Genomic DNA, 18,294 nt, shown 5'->3' with positions numbered 1-18,294 from the left:
TACCTTCACCATTTAAAACCAATCTCTAGCGGAAGAATAAATCACAACAACATTCACTCATTTCTTTCTGCATATAAAACAAACCAATACCTCAAAAAAATAAAAAACCAAAACTAAAATGTGACATATATTTGTAAGGAGTTACGGGCTGAAAAAAAAATTACAAAGACAAAAAAAAAAAAAAAAACTGTATATTTAGGATGAAATCAGATCACATCATAAAATAAAATAAAAATATAGATGGAATTCACTCATATTTTCTTGCCTATGTCAAACCAAGAAAAAGTGGAATAAATAATAATACGTTTCTTCATTAAGCATAAATTTAAATATAAAAAACAAAATCTCTCCAAAAAATATTAATAATATAAACCAATTTAATTCCTTTTTTTATTGATCAAATCCAATTTAACACCTCAACTTTTTTTTGACGCAATTTGATTCCTAAACTTAAGATTTTTTATTTTATAAAAAATCTTTAAAAATTAATAAATGAAACATCATATATATAATATATAAATAAATCCTCCCTCTCCAAGAAAAAGAAAAGAAAGAAAGAAAATATCTAATCAAACTTTACTTACCTTATATCGCAGACCAAATACCAAATACGACGGAATATTAGGTCATTTCTCTCATAAACCAAAAGGTTAACAAAATAAAAGTTTTTTTTTTGTGGTGTCCAAGATTCGAACCCTGAACCTTGCATATATTATGCATTGTCCTTACCAACTGAGTTAAGCTCAACAAAATAAAAGAATTTAACCATCTGTGCGACATGTGGACTACCATTTTATATAAAAAAATAAAATAATATTGAGGCAATTTGTAACTAAATTTAGTAATGTAGTAATTGAGAAAGATACTAGGATCAAGGAATGCTTTTAAAAAACACCAGGATCGTGGAAAATCGTTGAAAAATCAAATATCAATTTATTTAATTTTAGCAAGAAATAAAGATGAAATGAATCAATTTTTTTATGCACCCAAAAAATTACTCTTCAGGTAAAATCACTTTTTTTTTATGAACATGAGCAAAAATCACTTAATTCCTCATTATATTAGTAAAATATAAAATCTTGGTTTTCTTAAATCTTAAGATTAAACCCTCTCCTCTCATCACCTCCTTTCTATACACTACGTATACATCTTAATTTTCACTTCACAATGGATCCCAATGACCAAAAGAAGAATAATAATAAGTTTGATGTTGGTAGGATACATCAGGTAATTTCTATGCTCATTCCTTTATATTAAATATTCTTTATTTAAGTGTAACTTAATTTTCTAATTTTTTTTTTATTGTTTTCTTTGAATAGAATACTAGGGCAAATTCCATGAAAGCCATAGAGAAGAAGAAAAGCTTAGCATCAATTTCTAAGTCTTGTAAAGTTTATGAAAAACCAAAGGGTCGTCATCATGATGAAGGATCAACAAGTTCAAAAATTCACAAGTGTGAATTATGTAACAAAATTTTTAGGTGTGGAAAAGGATTAGGTGGTCACAAAAGAATCCATAGTCAAGCCCTAGGGAAAGAGGGTGAGTCGAAAGCAGAGGCTAATTGCAATTCTAATGATGTAAAATTAAGTTGTGATGTTTGCAAAAAGAACTTCCAATCCAATAAGGCTTTACATGGTCACATGAGATCTCATCCTGAAAGGGAATGGCGGGGTATGAACCCTAATAAGGATAATAATATTGATTATCATGATTATGATCAAGATCAATATTTTCTTAGTGCATTCAATTCCAAGGAATTGGTTATTGATGAGGAATCAAAATCTTGGCCACGAAGATTGTTTAAAACCTGTAAAAGAGGCCGTTCGAGTGGTGAAGTTGTTATTGCTGCTCAAATACTCGTGTATATGTCAACAGATAAACATTTACATGACACCTTCGATGAGGATTTGGATAATGAAGATAAGAAGGAGAATGTTCTACCTAGTACTAGTGGTCTTGTTGGTGACATTGATGAAACAAAATTGAAGAATGACAATAACAAAAGAAGGAAGAAGCTGGTGAAATTGATGAATCCATATTCAACATCAAAAGATAATGTCTTATTGGACTAAATGATGTACGTGATGAATCAAACTAGTATTTTTTTATGTTATTATGTTATATGTGTAACTTCTTGTGACTAGGGTTTTTTGTTTCCTATTACTAAAAAAAACTAGAGGTTTTTCCACCTACTTTATTCTATTTCAATTGTGTGCGTTTTTCTTCTTTCAAATATCAATGTTAGTTGTTATTTTTGTTATATGGAGGAATGAATATCTGACTTTATCATTGTGTGTTTGTGTGGTGTATTGATAATGTCTCTGATTACCGCTAACTATTTGCTACTATTTTTGGTATTTGTTAGAGAATAATTCGATTTGATCATTCAGGTTAATCAATTATAATCAACTTAGAATTTGTTAAAATATATGACTTGTGTTGATCAATTAAAGAAGTTAATTAATTTATTAGAAGTATCTCAAGTAGTTCACATTTATAGGTGATATGTAGAGCTCCAAGAGCGCGGCTAGGGACGACAAGAAAACCTTCTTGATGGATCTATGAATGTTAAAGGTCTGTTTGGAGAAGAAATAAAAATAGCGGATATATGATAAGTTAGTTGGAGAAAATGAGTTTATCGAAGAGAGTGGATAAATTAGTCGATAATGGATAAGCTTGTAGGAGATTAGTTGTTGTATTTTCTACCCTCACATAAGCTCTATCTTAGCGATTTTTTTAATAACTCTCAAGTGCAAAATAAAAATCCCGCTATGTAACGCACACAGTTGAACTTTGTGATGGACAACTCTATTGAGGAATAGTCGAAGCCATACCCAATCGAAAAGGTATGTTATCCAATTGTAGTAAAAACTTGACCGGTTGAACCTTTCACTTTTCCAACGATACAAACATATTTAAGAATTGTCGTTCTCTAAGACCATGATGAAAGCACATTTTCTGTCTTTCTTCTAAACGAATATGATATTGAGATTTTTTTACTCGAGCACAATTGGTTTCTAAGTTCTCTTCCAACCGTAGGCAGTTTACTATGTAGTCTGGTAAAGCCTCTAGACAACATATTTTTTAAAATGAGGCCCTCTGTAACGTATCATAATACAATTGTTGCACAAAAAAAAAACTATACCATACTGATTGAGTAAGGGTTTGGAAAACAAAAAAGATCAGCATTTATGGTGAGAAATCTTAATTTGACATTGCAATGTCCGGAGGTTAGTGCCCAATCTATTTTTTCCATCCTATATTGATTTAAGTTTATTGTTTGTGATATGTATCATGTAAAAATCGATACATAATATCTACTTGATGTTTTTTTTTTTTTTAAGGATAATGTCTACATGATGTTGATTCCTTAACCTCTCAATAAAAAATAAAAAAAAGTCGATTCCCAAAGTTTAATCTGCTTGTTCTAATCGATTCTTATACTGTTAAACTAGTATTTGTTTTTAGGATTAAATATGTTTGGGTCTCAATAAATATTCATACTTTTCGTTTCACTTAAGCTAAAAAATTTCTTTAACTTTTAGTCTTCGAAAAGTTTTCAATCACCATGTTTGAATTCTGCTTTTAAGTCAAATCATATGTATTAATCAAAATTTTGAATGAGTTTTTTATGAATGTTTAGAATAGTATAAGAATGTCTGCCAAGAAAAAATAGTTTTTTTTTTTTTTTTATCAAAATATGAATTTTTAAACGCAAAAAACATAAAAAAGAAACTTCATATTTGTTAAAAAGACTTAATATTTGTAAGAGATTGTATAATATTAGTGCGAAAGAAAGTCAAAATATCTAATGATAGACATGAGTTGATTTAAAAGCATGGATCAAAATTAGTGATTGAAAAAATATTCTTGAGCAACGTTCGATCCGGATGATACTTCATCTTTCCCGTTGACTTCCATTGACCCAAAGGATGCTTCATCTTTAATTTGATTCAACTTGACCAATTGTTTTGTTCTCGGAAATCCTTATCATGTCATTGTTGGATCTCCTAACAATCTTGAGTTCAACTTAAAAATGAAATTCTGCACACTTACACACATAGTTAGTAGATAAATTGTTCTTGTATATATGTTGTTGATGTTGCAACATTAGATGATGTTCCTTAGTTTTTTCATGATCAAAACATTACATGTGAGACATTGATACAAACCAAATTGGCTCTTGCATTACCTTCATGGTAGGAGATTTTTTGTGGAATAACAAGGTTTAAGAAGAAAAAGACATTTTCCTAAAATAAGACCATAGTTGTTTGTTAGTTTATCTGTACACATAACACATTACAGATAGTCCAAATAAAAAGTCAAATAGTCCTAAAAATAACTAACTTGCTACTTCTTCCGAAAAAGTCAAACAGTTCATTTTATTTGACTAACTTGCATGCACCATGCCCTACTAGCTCAGTCGAAACTTATATTAACTAAATTAATGTGTTACATTGTTCTTCTTGGCACACAAAACATGTCATCATATCATTTATTTATACTACTACTGATGACACTAGGTCATACATACTTTTATTTTGGTTTTTATGTACTTTTGAGAGTTCAGGTGATTTTGCATGAGATAGAAGCTTCAAATTAAACATTTGATGTTGGCAAACAAAGAAGAAATCGTACTCCAATTTACAGCATCGGGCTACGATTTTACTGCAAGTTTGAGACATTTTGTCTCGTAAAAAATTGTGCTCCGATTTATGAAAATCGGGCTACGATTTGGCAGACACTCCAGGTAGGATCTGACTTTAATGAAGCCATCGTGCTCCGATTTACAGCATCGGAGTACGATTTTAGCGTTTCTGGAAATTTTCCTATGAAAGGGAAGTTGTTTTCTGAAGGAAGGGTTGGTAATTTTGGAGAAAGAAACTGACTTTTGGAGCTGGAGAGAAGGTGGGAGACCATCAAAACTCATATCCGGTTGCCAATTTCATGTAATGAATCCTTCTTTCATATTAGTTATTTGTGCTTTAGCCATGAGTAGCTAGATCCTTTGTGATTAGGTCAAGAGATGATTTTGTTCTAGCTCATGTTTATGTAACCTGTAACTCTTAATCTTTATGAATGTCATTCTAGTTTATTCAGTATAAATTGTTCTTAATGCTTTTATGATTTTGACCCAATATAATTGATTTTAGAGTATATATGACCACTGACACTAGCGTAAAACTCTGACATATTTATAATGTTCAATCTAACGGACAATCTAGGGATGGTGCGTTGTTAGGTTGTGATGCTTAAATTAACGGACTTAAAACCTTTTATGATTATAGGTTCACCTAAGGGATTAGGGAATTATAATCAGAAAAGAGGACTTAGGATCAAGGGATTGACCTAAGTTATTTTGTTAATTTGTCGTAAACTTTATAACATTTGTAGACTTAAGAAACAAGTTGCTAATGAGCGATGAGCAGATGAATCGAATGACCTGGTCATCTCTCCATGTTATTTCTCAAACCAATTTTACCTTAACCATTTTATTTTAACTTGCAAATCAAACCAATTGCCTCAGTGCACCCCCCATTTTACAAACATCCTTAATAATAATGACATTCTCGAGTAGAAGTTGAAACAGTCCCTATAGATACGAATCTTATAAATTTTATTACTTCGATATAAGTTAGTACAATTGCTAATTTTCCATCAAATACCTATAATTATCCATTTTCAAAAGCTTCTAAAAACCAACATTCTCTTGTTTCTCTCCTTTTCTCATTTTGAACTTATTATTATTCTTCACGAAGGAAGGAATTAAGGTTGTGATATACATATTATACAGGGTCTTCTGCATATGATTTTAAGGGTAATTAAAAGGAAAAGGAAAAGTAGAAGGAAACATGAATGTCTTTCATTAGGAGCTGCTCAAGGGCACTACAACTACCATGGAGAACAATCTTCTAATTCAAGGGTTGATGATTATGCAGACAAAATTGATTATCGAAGATATAATTCTGTTATGGAATTCTCTAATGGGTTCTCTTATTCACCTAAGCAAAAATCTCGTTCTGTTGTAATTGGCTCAAAGGAACTTGTGACATGAGTTTATTTTTTATTTTTTTTTAAAGATCTTGTGACGTGACTTATAAAGTATCATGTCCAAATCGTATATTTGTGGACTTCATCTAAATGATGTTGCATAAATTAGGTTCAATTATACTCCATGTGTTTATTAGAGTTCAATGAAATTAAGCTCATATTAATAATGATTTAACAATGATTTTCAATGGCATTATGCTTGCTGAGTAATATGCTATTTATCATGGTCTTATTTTGGTCAAAAAAAAATAAAAGTTTTTTTTTTTTTTTGAGGGGTAAAGATATAAAAGTTGATAAGCTTGTTTGTTAGTTTGATTCTATTCACCTTATTAATTACCTCATTAAAGGTCCCAATGTTAATATCACATTCATGTTGTGTTGATTCAAAACATAAAGCAGTTGTTTTTCATATCAATATTAACCTGTTTGTCACACTCCTAAAAAGAGAAAAATTGTACATATTTCTTAGCAAAGCTTTGAGCATATTCAAATATTGATGTCAATTTATATTTATTTTTCTCTCTTATAAAATACACAAAATCACATTAAAGTCATCGTGATTTTTCCATCTTAAAATCACTTAATCTCAATCCACGTGAAAAAATAGTAATATTTTATCCACATGAAATTATTTATCAACTCAATGTATTTTTGTTTGTCTGTATACAAAATAAAATAAATAACGATCATTTAATAGTTATTATAATAATAATTAGTAAAATGATAACATAAATGCATAAATGACTTGTTATGTGAAGGAAAAATCATATGACTGCTATAAAAGAATATCTTTAAAAATTATATTTTTGTAAAGTCTTCATTTTCTCGTTGTATTTTTCTTACTTTAATGAGAACTTTTGTTGAATTTTGAGAAATTTCCTCTTTATAAAACTACATATAATTGACCATGGTTGAAAACATGTTGTGGAATATAGATTTCAGCATTAAAAATGGTTTGCCCTTGTGACTTATTTATGGTAATAGCAAAACTTAGTCTAACAAAAAAAAAAAAAAGTTTTCTATCAGGCACAAAAGGAAGTCCCGAACTCGCACTCGTTTTTAATTTAATTATGGGCAAAAAAATTCTTTCTCCATCGTTGTTTCCTGATAGGATTTCCAACATCCAACAATCTCATAAACAAACCACAACATAATAACTTACGTCCTATTCCATTTGCCATATCTATCAGGGTACATGTTTCGCAGCAACATTAAAATTCATGCATTCTTCGGTTAAAAAAAATTAAATCCTATGAGTTTTTAAATTTTTTACCTTTTATATTTTTTTTAACCGAAGAATGCATGAATTTAAATTTTTTTATCAGTGCATGAATGCGAGATTATTTTTGGCGAAAGTTAAATATTTTGTTTATTCATCATCTAATTGTAAAACAACAACATATATGAAGAAAAAAAAAGATATATAAAGGATCCATATATGAAATTGAAATACAAAAATTTATTTTGGCTACTTGATTTCATAACCAATTATCCAAGAATAAATATTTTATCTCGCATATGTTAAGAGTACTTACATTTGAGATGATGAATATGATAAAAGTTATTATTTTACTCTGTAATTGTTCCTTTGTAAATATTATATCTCATTGAATCGTTGATAATTATCTTTTTCTTATTAATTATATTTATATTGACATATATTTGATCTAGTTTGTTACACTATTTTTTAAAGAAAAAAGAAAAAAATTGGACACATACTCATATCGTATTTGTTACACGGTATATTTTATGTGGTAAAAAAAAGGGTTTTTTTACACTTTTTTTTTATTAATTTATGAATTATTTTTTTTGGTCAAGTATTTATGAAATCTTTACACAGTTTATTTGTGCCTTAATGTAATTGGGTTTGTCTTTTATTCAAATGGGCTTGCTAGGCTAATAAGTGGAAGAAAATTGCTCTTTTCACTTCTAAAATTTCTCATTCTCTTATCTCGACGTAAGTTAATTCACATTCAACATTTTTCAACATGAGTTTACTCACACTGACACTTTTAAAATCGATTGACCCAACTTAAAAATTATTAAACCGATCTTAAAAGTACCGGCGCAAGTTAACGCATGCTGAAAAATGTCGAGCGTGAGTTAACTCACGTTGAATTAAGGTAATGAGTCATTTTAAAATGCTGAAGATCAATTTTCTAAGTGGATCACCTTGTTATTACAACGGTTGGTAAATTGTACACTAAAACTCTAAAATCTTATTAGACCATCCAAATGGTGGGTGCTTAACCTATTTAGCACCACATTAAATAAGCACCCTCATTGTGGAGTATAACATATGGGTGCTTATGGAGTAGGTTGGCTATGGAAGCACCCTCCCTCCCACTCTTCAATTTTCATGGGTCCCATTTAATAAATCTTTGTAAAATGAATAAATTTTGTTAAAAATGTAATGGTATAGGGTTATTTGTGGGCCTAGTTAATAATTTCTTTTGAGGAATGAGTTGGAGAAAATTGGTGTTTATCAAGTATTACCGCTCTGTTGTGGATGGTCTTTTAAGGTGTGTTTGATCGCGATGTAGGAGAATTAATTTCTGTTAAATGTAATTTTGATCGTAAGTGATTTATCATTGGTTGGGCAGAGCCAGAAATTTAGCATTGATAGTGCCAGAAATTTAGCATTGGTGGTGCCTAGTCCATTGAATATAATTTGCAGCCAGAATTGTGATTGCCATGTCAAAGAGTGGAGCATTGGAGAATTGAAATGTAAAACTAATAGTACAATTTCATTGTTTAAACAAATTTAGTACAAAAAACAAAAATTGAGACCACGACCACTATCAGCCCTGGTATAGTCCTACCTACCCCACTGATTATTGTATTGAAAAGGATAGTGCGTGTCCAAACTAAATTGGGTAGTGATACATAAACCATCTTAGGTGGTATATACCACTTGTACACCCACATATAATTGTGACATGTGTCCATGTGGTCTCTACACACACAAGAAATTCATCTTTTGTGTCTCTCAAACACTATCACATGAAAGTGGTACAATGTGTGTATAGAGAAAAGGGTGTTCATGAAACATTATCCAACTAAATTTAGTCCTAACTACAAGTAATAATTTTCCTTCAAAAAAAAACAAGTAATAATTTTAGTATTCCTTCAAAAAAAAGTAATAATTTTAGTATTCCTTCAAAAAAAAGTAATAATTTTAGTAAATTTTTTTGAGTAACTTTCGTATTTTTATTTTTTTTTACAACCAAACTTTATGTTATATATATAGAGTATACATTGTATGGAAGAAATATAATGTTAGTTGGGAGCCTATTATGACAAAGAAATTGTTGTGTTATTTGACACCAAATTTTGGGGAGGAGATTCTCTAAGTCTTGCTCTCTCATGTTTTCTTGAAAAATCTCCACCCTTCAATCCATTTATCTCCATTCTAGAGAATCCTTTTCTGAAATTGTGTCATCGTAAATATAATAAAATATCAAATCTCATTAACAATATATCAATTGAACACAATCAATCAAAATTGTGAATGTCATTATGCTCTTTTCTCTTGATGTCAAATGTTGTTATGTTAATTATTATGTTAGTTTTTTTCATTGTTGAAACTTAAACCATGGATCTCCCAACTCCTTACCCTTTAATTAAAATCAATTGAGCTATTCAACCTCTATCTAAATTATGTTCTTATTTTCATATTGTTTGGATATTCAAATATAAATGAGATCTATTAATCATAATTTGTGTTCAAATATACATTTATAATTGTGCTTACTTATATATAAATAGATAACTAATGAATTGCAACGCCTTAATTAACCTGTATTTAGACTACTTTAACCATCAAAACTGTTGCCGAATCTTTTGTTAAAATTTTGTGCCAAAATATATTGAGTAAATGGTTACTTTGGTTCATGGTTATGCATTTTGCTGGAAGAAAGATATCTCACTCAAGATTAAATACATAGTAGTTTCTGAATGTGTAGTTCTGTTATCAGTTTAGTCTCTAACGTTAAAAACTTATGTTATTTGATGAAGTAGCATGCATGAGGTGTCACATGGACTACCTCTTGCACGCCACCTCATCAGTTAACAAAAGTTTTTAACGTTAGGGACTAAACTGATAACGGTACTACACATGCAAAGACTATTTTGTATTTAATCTTGAATAAGATACCTTTGTAATAACGAGGTGTAGAACCTGAGATTAAAGTGATCATTTACCCAAATATATTTCTTGTTAAAAAACTGCATTTGTACAGTATACTTTTATAGAAATGCATGTTCAACTATACTAATGTAAGTGTCATCAAATGGTGAGCTAGACCTGACATACAAGTTTTAGACGGTAGTACTATATGATTTTGCATTTTGCAAGCAGCTGTTAGTCTGTTACATGTTCTAGTTTTCGAACTTTATTAAATGCTGACCAAACTTGTCTCTTTTGCCTGACATTGTTACAGCTAGTTTAACATGCATGGGTTAATTTATCCCTAAACCAAATACAAAGAAACGAATCAGTGTCCTCTGTAGTAACTTTTGTAGCTTTCTTTTTTAATAAGTCACTGTTTTACCAACTTACTCGTTTTGAATAATATTAAGTTAGTCAAGTATTGGATGACCCACTCCAGTGCTATTTGATGCTTTTTATTCCCAATTTGGTGGACTTTCCTTTAACTGTTGTGAAGAAGAAGATCATGAGAATGGCAAGTGATGACAACTCTATAACAACCAATTCAGAATATAAATAATAATATATTTTTGAGCTATTATTTGGATTCCCAGTATTCAAAAAGGAAAAAAATGTTCCAGCTAGATTATTGGAGTATTGAGACAAAATTGTCATAACTGGCAAAAGCTAATTTGGTCTTTATATAAATGATAATGATGATGATTTAATATTTATCAACCAGCAATAGTTTTAACGTTCCCCTAAAAAAAAATTATTGCTTAATAGCAGTTTTAGTCCCCTAACTTTTTCAAAGTTACGATTTTTGCCCCCTAAAAAAAAACTACAAAACCGCGCCTAAGTTTTGCACCTGTAGCAGTTTTGGCCCCCGATATCAATTTTGACTCAGTCTACGCTGACGTGGCACCCTAAGTGAGGTGCCGCGTGTTATTTTTTTTAATTTTTTTGGTCTTGGGGAGCAAAAACTGCTACAGTTGCAAAACTAAGGAGGCGGTTTTGTAGTTTTTTTTCTTACGGGATCAAAATCGCAACTTCGTAAAAGTTAGGGGACGAAAACTGCTATTAAACCTTTGTATTTAAAGTCAATATTAATTTAACAAAATAATAGACTTCATAATAATATTCAAGTAATTGATCTGAGTGAAAGGAACCGAGTAAATTTTTTAAATGGAGATGCTTAACACATTGATATAGGAAGACTGGCTGCACGTACTGAAGGCGAAGTGACGCGTAAGAAGGGTTCAATGAAAATAGTGTAAATTTGCATATGATGTTTGATTGACTTAAATTATATCTTTTCGAAAAGGGAAGAGTAGAACTCGTTGTTTTACATGATTAAAGTTTAAGAGTGTAGCCATGGATCACTAGATACAAGTTATAGTATATCAGTAACAAAGAAGGAAGAAGAATTTGTGTACCTTGTATGTTTAGATTCATGAACGACCGCCATCAAGTTATGAGAGGGATGACTAACCTCATTCCGTTTAGGTTTGCCCCATACTGATCAGAATGTTTAACCGTCTGATGGGATGACATTTAAATAGCTAAACGGCTGAGGGCAGGGACCTTTCATTGGGCTTAGCTAAATGGTCCAACTCATCACGGTTCATTTAAAAAGAATAGTCCAATCACACATATTCATCAACTAACTAGTGCTTAACTCAATAGACCATAATTTATATTATAATATTAACTTATAATAATTGATTATTGTCAATCCATAATTGATTAATTAAATAATTAATCTAACATTACATTGATGCATGATAATTTAAGCCACATGGATTCATCTGAAGACCCAAAATCAAATTTTATTATTTCAGCATAATTTTATTATTTGTCTATTTTGTTTTCTATTTGGATTTTTGGTCCAATAGGGTTTTGTAATATCCCTAGTATTTAAGTTTAACAGTTGTAGCCTAAGAAGTAATTTTTCATTCAATAAAATTACATAGAACTTTTCTCAATTTTCTGGTAAATTTTGGAAACACTTTTAACAGATTTAGAGCGCTTGCTAGACTTTGATTCCGTCTGTGTCACATATAGTGGGCAAAAATCATTACATGATCGAAGGTTGTTATTGCTTCATAGTTGAAAGTTTAACCACAATTCACATGCTATCCAAAGGGTTGTCACTAAAATAAAGACTTTAGCCCTCAAAAATGTTAGCTCTTGTATTAGACCCCAGATCTTTTTAGCTTTAAACATTTTTTCCAAAGTCCTATTATTTAAACATGTTTGTTCCTAGCTTAGCTCTTGTGGATGTTAAATGGAGAATTGTAGTGGATGTTGCAAGTCGATTCCAAGGCTTGTTGGTTAACTGGTTTTGCGTATCTTAAACTCTTATTTTCTTCACATTTATATTAATCTGATATTTTTGTTGAAAATATAGTAAGACAAGTAATATGCAAAATCAAAGTTTGCATAGTATAAAAGTAATTTTTATTTGTTTCAGAATTCAATATTAATTTGCTATTTTCAGATCTAACAATAGATAAATAATTAAAGTAATTAAAGTAATTTTTATTATTAAAAAAACTGGTTCTTGAACTAGTGGAATTGAGTCTAGCAAAAAGAGTTAGACTTACAACTTGACAAACCTATTACTTTTGATTGAGAGAGATATCATACATGTAATTTACTGCACGTTTTGAATAGAATTACTTTCAATCAAATAAAGCTATTAAAATTTCTTAATTTTTAAGTTTTTATCTATTGTCATCGATACACTTAAAAAACTTCGATTTAAAATTCGTTTTAAGCTTCCAAATACATTGGACGTCCCGACTACAATTACACCTATTACGGATGTGTTTTCCTGCCACAATGACATTGTGTTGGTTAATGGTGACTCTTGATGCATTCTAGATAAGAAAAACCTCACGGTAAATAACATGTATTTTTAAAAAACATGTTCGGCTATTAGCTATTGAATCAATAAGACATGTACATCATAGTTCATTTGCTTTATCGGGTTCAATTACTGTTGAACCGTATAAATAAATAAAAAGAAAAAAAAATAAATACAAAAATTCAAACCGATTAACTAATTATGGTTTAACCCGATTAAAGTTTTAGTCAAGGAAAATGCTATTGATAGCGAGAGTCATCTTATGATTGTTTCCTGGCACAGGTAGCGTGTTTTCATTGAAAGGTTATTTACTTGATTTCAAGATTTCCACATCACTTCCTTGTATTGCGGTAAATAGAGCAACGTGATCGATAGGTTCCTTTCTTTCTCGTGATGAATTCACAATGCTCCCATTTAGGACATATATCATTGCTCTTTAGTCAATCTATATCTAAAGTAGATTTCGATTCAAGGTTGAAATGGCTGATTTGATATTAGAGACATTTAGGACACCTAAAACAAATAGTCGAGAGTTTCAATTATACTCGTTTTTGCATATAGATAAATTTTGGTGTAATGGAGGGAATATTAAAATAAAAGGTCTTGCTAACAAGTATCATAAAGATACTTGTTAAAGAAACCAAATATGGTAGCTCTTTATAATACTTTATAAAGACACTCTTTAACATTTCCCTAAAATAAAATATCAAATGTTTGTTACTACCAATTATTATGAGAACGTCCTCTCGAAAGGGACTAGTAAGTGATACATGTTGCAACATTTGGGCAGGGTTAATGGAAGTTTTCCCAATAATTGTGACTATGTTTATGCAACATTTGGGTAGGGTGAATGGAAGTTTTCCCAATAACTTTGTTCTCAATTATGAGAACTGATGGAACAATGTATGAAAATTGAATGAAACCAACACTTAAAACTGTGTTCAATTGAAGAAGATTGAATTGAGATTCTAGGGTTTCTATTGGTTTGAGAGAGAGAGAGAGAGAGAGATATGAGTAAAAGACTTGTGAAATTTATTGAATGAATTGGAATTAGTATTTACAAGGTATATGAACCTATATATACATCAAGTGATGTAACAAACTAGTGAAACAAACCAAAACAAACTCTTAACAAACTTATTACTTCACATGCAACTAACTTGATTTAGTTACTTTAATTGCAAGTTTCTAAAACAAAAGACAAAACTAATTCTAACTAAACTGAATTACTAAACCAATAATAACCTTCAAGGGGCATAAAACTTATGTATTCTAAATTGTCAGTTCAAGATTCTCATCGAAAATGGATTCTCTTCTTATGTGTCTATGGGGTGTAGAGGTGGCAACAACCCCTTGTGCAAGTACTTGGTCATGTCCTTATTTGTGATCGAATAGCTAAAATTACAATTTACAAATAATAAAATCAACTTTCAACATTCTCTACCTTTAATTCAAGATCACACAATGAATATTAGAAGTTGTATGACATAGCAAATGTACCAAATACAAATTCTACAATCAAACATAGTGGAGAATTGCTGTTTACACATTTGATAAGGTTATGCCACACGAGTAAATGACGTTTTTACCCCATCGACAGTTAACTGCCGAAGTTTTAGAAATCCGGCTGCAGTTAACTGCCGAGGAAAAAAAAAAAAAAAAAAAAAAAAAAACCTCGGCACTTAAGTGCCGAAGAACTCGTCAATTTTTTTTGAAAATATTAGGCTACGCTTATCCTACAGTCATAACAGACATAAAAATACACAACAAGAATCATCATATTAATTTATCCTAAATTTGACTTGGCATAGCATAATGTTTATCCTACAGCTAAGATCCCTGGATAGTACAATGTTGTACTTTTGATCCAATTTCTAAATATCATCAAATTTCCAATGAGGTCTTTCTTTGTGCGGAAGAGAGTTAAGTTAATGTTATTTGATAGTTAGCAAGTATTTTTTTTTTTTTTTGGTGAGAAGTTAGCAAGTATTCTGTTACACTAATAGTTGATGTAAAGATGATAATGATAACTCATCAATTTTAATAAATGTTTAATTTTAGTTTTTCTGTTTGTGATGTTGATGGACTATTTGTTAAAAGTCAGTATACTCTAAGCATAGCATAATATTTTCAAAAAAAATTGATAGTTCTTCGGCACTTAAGTGCCGAGGTTTTTTTTTTTTTTTTTTTTTGGCAGTTAACTGCAGCCGGATTTCTAAAATTTCGGCAGTTAACTGTTGAAGGGGTAAAAACGTCATTTACTCGTGTGACACAGCCTTATCAAATATGTAAACAACAATTCTCAACACAGTGAGATTGATTGCGGTTATCATTTGTTGCATTCACATAGTCAACTAATTGTAATTTTTTTTATTAAGATCAGACTTTTCATATTTTATAACTTGGTATCTTTTTAAAAATCAAAATCAAAATTTGCAGTAAAATTTAATTCGTCACTCCAATTGTACTGACTGTGTGACTGACTGCCTCGATCTCAACTTTTGACAGCAAAAAATCCTACGGTTAAACTTACGAATTTGGTATGTTGCTTTAGCCTTCGTGCAGATTTCAACCCCCTTACCCAAAAAAACAAAAATCAAACTCACATTTATTATGCTTTAAAGGCACCTTGATAATTGTCCGTGAAACAGTTAATTAAATTTGTCCTCTCCTAAATTAATTAAATTAAATTCACCCATAAGATACAGAAAATAAAACATGTTAATCTAATCAAACACCAACGGTACTGCACTATAGAACAGTGTAGGGTCAAAGAGTGTCGGTGGATGCCCCATATGACCCATTCTCTGCAATGAAAGAGTGAAAGCTGCATCTTGTTGCTCTTTAAAATATGCCCAAATAATGAGAATCATCCAATCTTTATGGGTCCCTTTACCACCAAATACCAACCTGGCATTATTTGTCACTACACAAACCATATACTATCAAATTCAATTTCATTCACTAATCAATATCCTAAAACATCGATGACCGTCCGATCTTAATCTAATAATTTATTTGTATAACTCAAAATATACAGAGTTTTAATTCATACCATTCAATCTTGATCGAACGAGTATTAATATTCTACTCCATCAATTTAATGAATGCACCAAATCAAAATCTATATACCATTCACCTATTTAATATCATTAGCATAGACACAAACATGCAAGTGATTAATCTCTCTAACATGACATGATTAGCATATAAGAATAAAAATAATAATATAGGTATAGTCATATAAAGATATACATATACATATATACACATTAATACCACTCTCATCTTCCCTCCTTCATAAGTTAGTTGCTTCTTTCACTTTCCACTATCTTCCAAAATGAAGAAGCAACAACTAGCACCACTTGTTCTATTTTCCCTCACACTTATACTATCACTCATTCATTCCACCACCGCCGCTGCCGCCACCTCCGGCAACCATAACATCACCCGCATTCTAGCCAAACACCCTGGCTTCTCCACCTTCAACCACTACCTCACCATAACCCACCTCGCCGACGAAATCAACCGCCGTCAAACCATAACCATCCTAGCCATAGACAATGCCGCCATGTCCTCCCTCCTAGACAAACACCTCTCCATCACCACCCTCAAAAATGTCCTCTCCCTCCATGTTTTAGTCGACTACTTCGGCGCCAAGAAACTCCACCAAATCACCGACGGCACCACACTTGTCTCCTCCATGTTCCAAGCCACTGGATCCGCCGCTGGAACCGCCGGTTACGTGAATATCACAAACCTAAAAGGTGGCAAAGTCGGTTTTGGTGCCGAAGACAACGACGGTCTGCATTCCTACTACGTAAAATCCGTAGAAGAACTTCCATATGTCATCTCCGTTCTCCAAATCAGTAATCCTTTAAGCTCCGCCGACGCAGAAGCGCCGACGGCAGCTCCAAGTGACATTGATTTAATCGGAATTATGTCAAAACAAGGTTGTCAGTCTTTCGCAGATTTGTTACGTGTTTCAAAAGCACTCCCTACTTTCAAAGAATCCGTTGACGGCGGTTTAACTGTTTTCTGTCCAACAGATACCGCCGTCAGCGGTTTCTCTGCAAAGTACAAAAACCTAACAGACTCTCAAAAGGTTTCCCTCCTTTTATACCACGGAGTTCCAGTTTACCAATCATTACAGATGTTGAAATCAAACAATGGTGTAATGAACACATTAGCAACAGAAGGCCATAACAAATATGATTTCACAGTCCAAAATGATGGTGAAGATGTTAACCTTGAAACCAAAGTTAACACTGCAAATATTGTTGGTACATTAATAGATCAAGATCCTTTTGTAGTGTATAAGATAAGTAAGGTTTTGATGCCAAGAGAATTGTTTAAGGGAGTTAAGGAGGAGAAAGATTTAGCACCAGCTGAATCACCAAAAGCAGCAAAGAGTAAAGCCAAGAAGAAGAAGGCGGCGCCGGCGGCGGATGAGGATGCAGACTCACCGGCAGATGGACCAGATGCAGATGCAGATTCTGATGATCAGAAAGCTGCTGATAATGAAAATGGAGTTAATGGATTAAATCAAGGGTTGAGATTCATTATGGTATTTTTCAGTTTGTTTATTGGTGCTTTGGTTCTATAATTGTGTCGGTGTAGATAAAAACTATTCTACACATGCATGACAGCTATGGTCAAATTGTGATAGATATTCTTTTCTTCATTTCTTTGATTTTGTTTGTGAAGGAAATAAGACAGTGACACCAACGTGTTGGGGGCATTGTTGTTATTTTTTTTTTAAATTAAAAAAAATACATTTTATGGTTTTGTAATTTATTTATAATTGTTTATTTTATGCTTTTTTTAATTGGGTTTTTTGTCGGTGTGAGATTGTGGGTAATGAATGGGTAGGGACCAGTTTGTGTTAGATGCCAGCTGAGATGAGATGTATGCTTGTAATTTATAAAGTTTTTTCTTCTTCTTTGAAGCTGGAAATTGTTTATAATAAGCAAATTTTTATTTACTTGATCCAATCCAAGCATATATATTTTTATTTATTTTCAAAAATGGTTTATAAGAATGAATAAATTAAAAGTATGAGGCAAACAGGTTTCACAAAATGCAGAAAGAGTGTAATATATATTGATTGCATGTAACATGCATTCTTTCCATTTTTAGATTTATGTCACTGTCAACAATTTCACGAATGCTAATATACAACTTCGATCATTTGTGTCTTTAATTATGTATGATAAAAAATTAT

At 31.2% G+C, this 18,294-nt stretch overlaps 2 protein-coding genes across 2 annotated transcripts; both read left to right on the top strand.

The window, feature by feature from the left end:
• Window positions 1–1,167: 1,167 nt before the first annotated feature.
• On the top strand, window positions 1,168–2,072 carry LOC11423750 (zinc finger protein AZF1). The gene is made up of 2 exons (XM_003618004.1): window positions 1,168–1,227; window positions 1,320–2,072. Exons 1-2 carry the CDS (start codon window positions 1,168–1,170, stop codon window positions 2,070–2,072), a joined length of 813 nt encoding a protein of 270 aa, XP_003618052.1.
• Window positions 2,073–16,319: 14,247 nt separating this feature from the next.
• LOC11433945 (fasciclin-like arabinogalactan protein 2) lies at window positions 16,320–18,059 on the top strand. Its single transcript, XM_003617999.4, has one exon. The coding sequence runs from the start codon at window positions 16,411–16,413 to the stop codon at window positions 17,674–17,676; it is 1,266 nt and encodes a 421-aa protein (XP_003618047.1). The 5' UTR covers window positions 16,320–16,410; the 3' UTR covers window positions 17,677–18,059.
• Window positions 18,060–18,294: the final 235 nt, after the last annotated feature.

The sequence above is a fragment of the Medicago truncatula genome, chromosome 5, assembly GCF_003473485.1.
Source record: "Medicago truncatula cultivar Jemalong A17 chromosome 5, MtrunA17r5.0-ANR, whole genome shotgun sequence".
NCBI classification, from domain to species: domain Eukaryota; kingdom Viridiplantae; phylum Streptophyta; class Magnoliopsida; order Fabales; family Fabaceae; genus Medicago; species Medicago truncatula.
This window is presented reverse-complemented; position numbering and strand designations above follow the sequence as displayed.

What these genes read in the sequence shown, in the direction of transcription:
- LOC11433945 (XM_003617999.4), top strand. Translation starts at nt 16,411, where the DNA reads ATGAAGAAGCAACAACTAGCACCACTTGTTCTATTTTCCCTCACACTT.
- LOC11423750 (XM_003618004.1), top strand. Translation starts at nt 1,168, where the DNA reads ATGGATCCCAATGACCAAAAGAAGAATAATAATAAGTTTGATGTTGGT. An exon ending in ATGTTGGTAGGATACATCAG is followed by an intron (nt 1,228 to 1,319) that starts GTAATTTCTATG and finishes TTCTTTGAATAG; the next exon opens with AATACTAGGGCAAATTCCAT.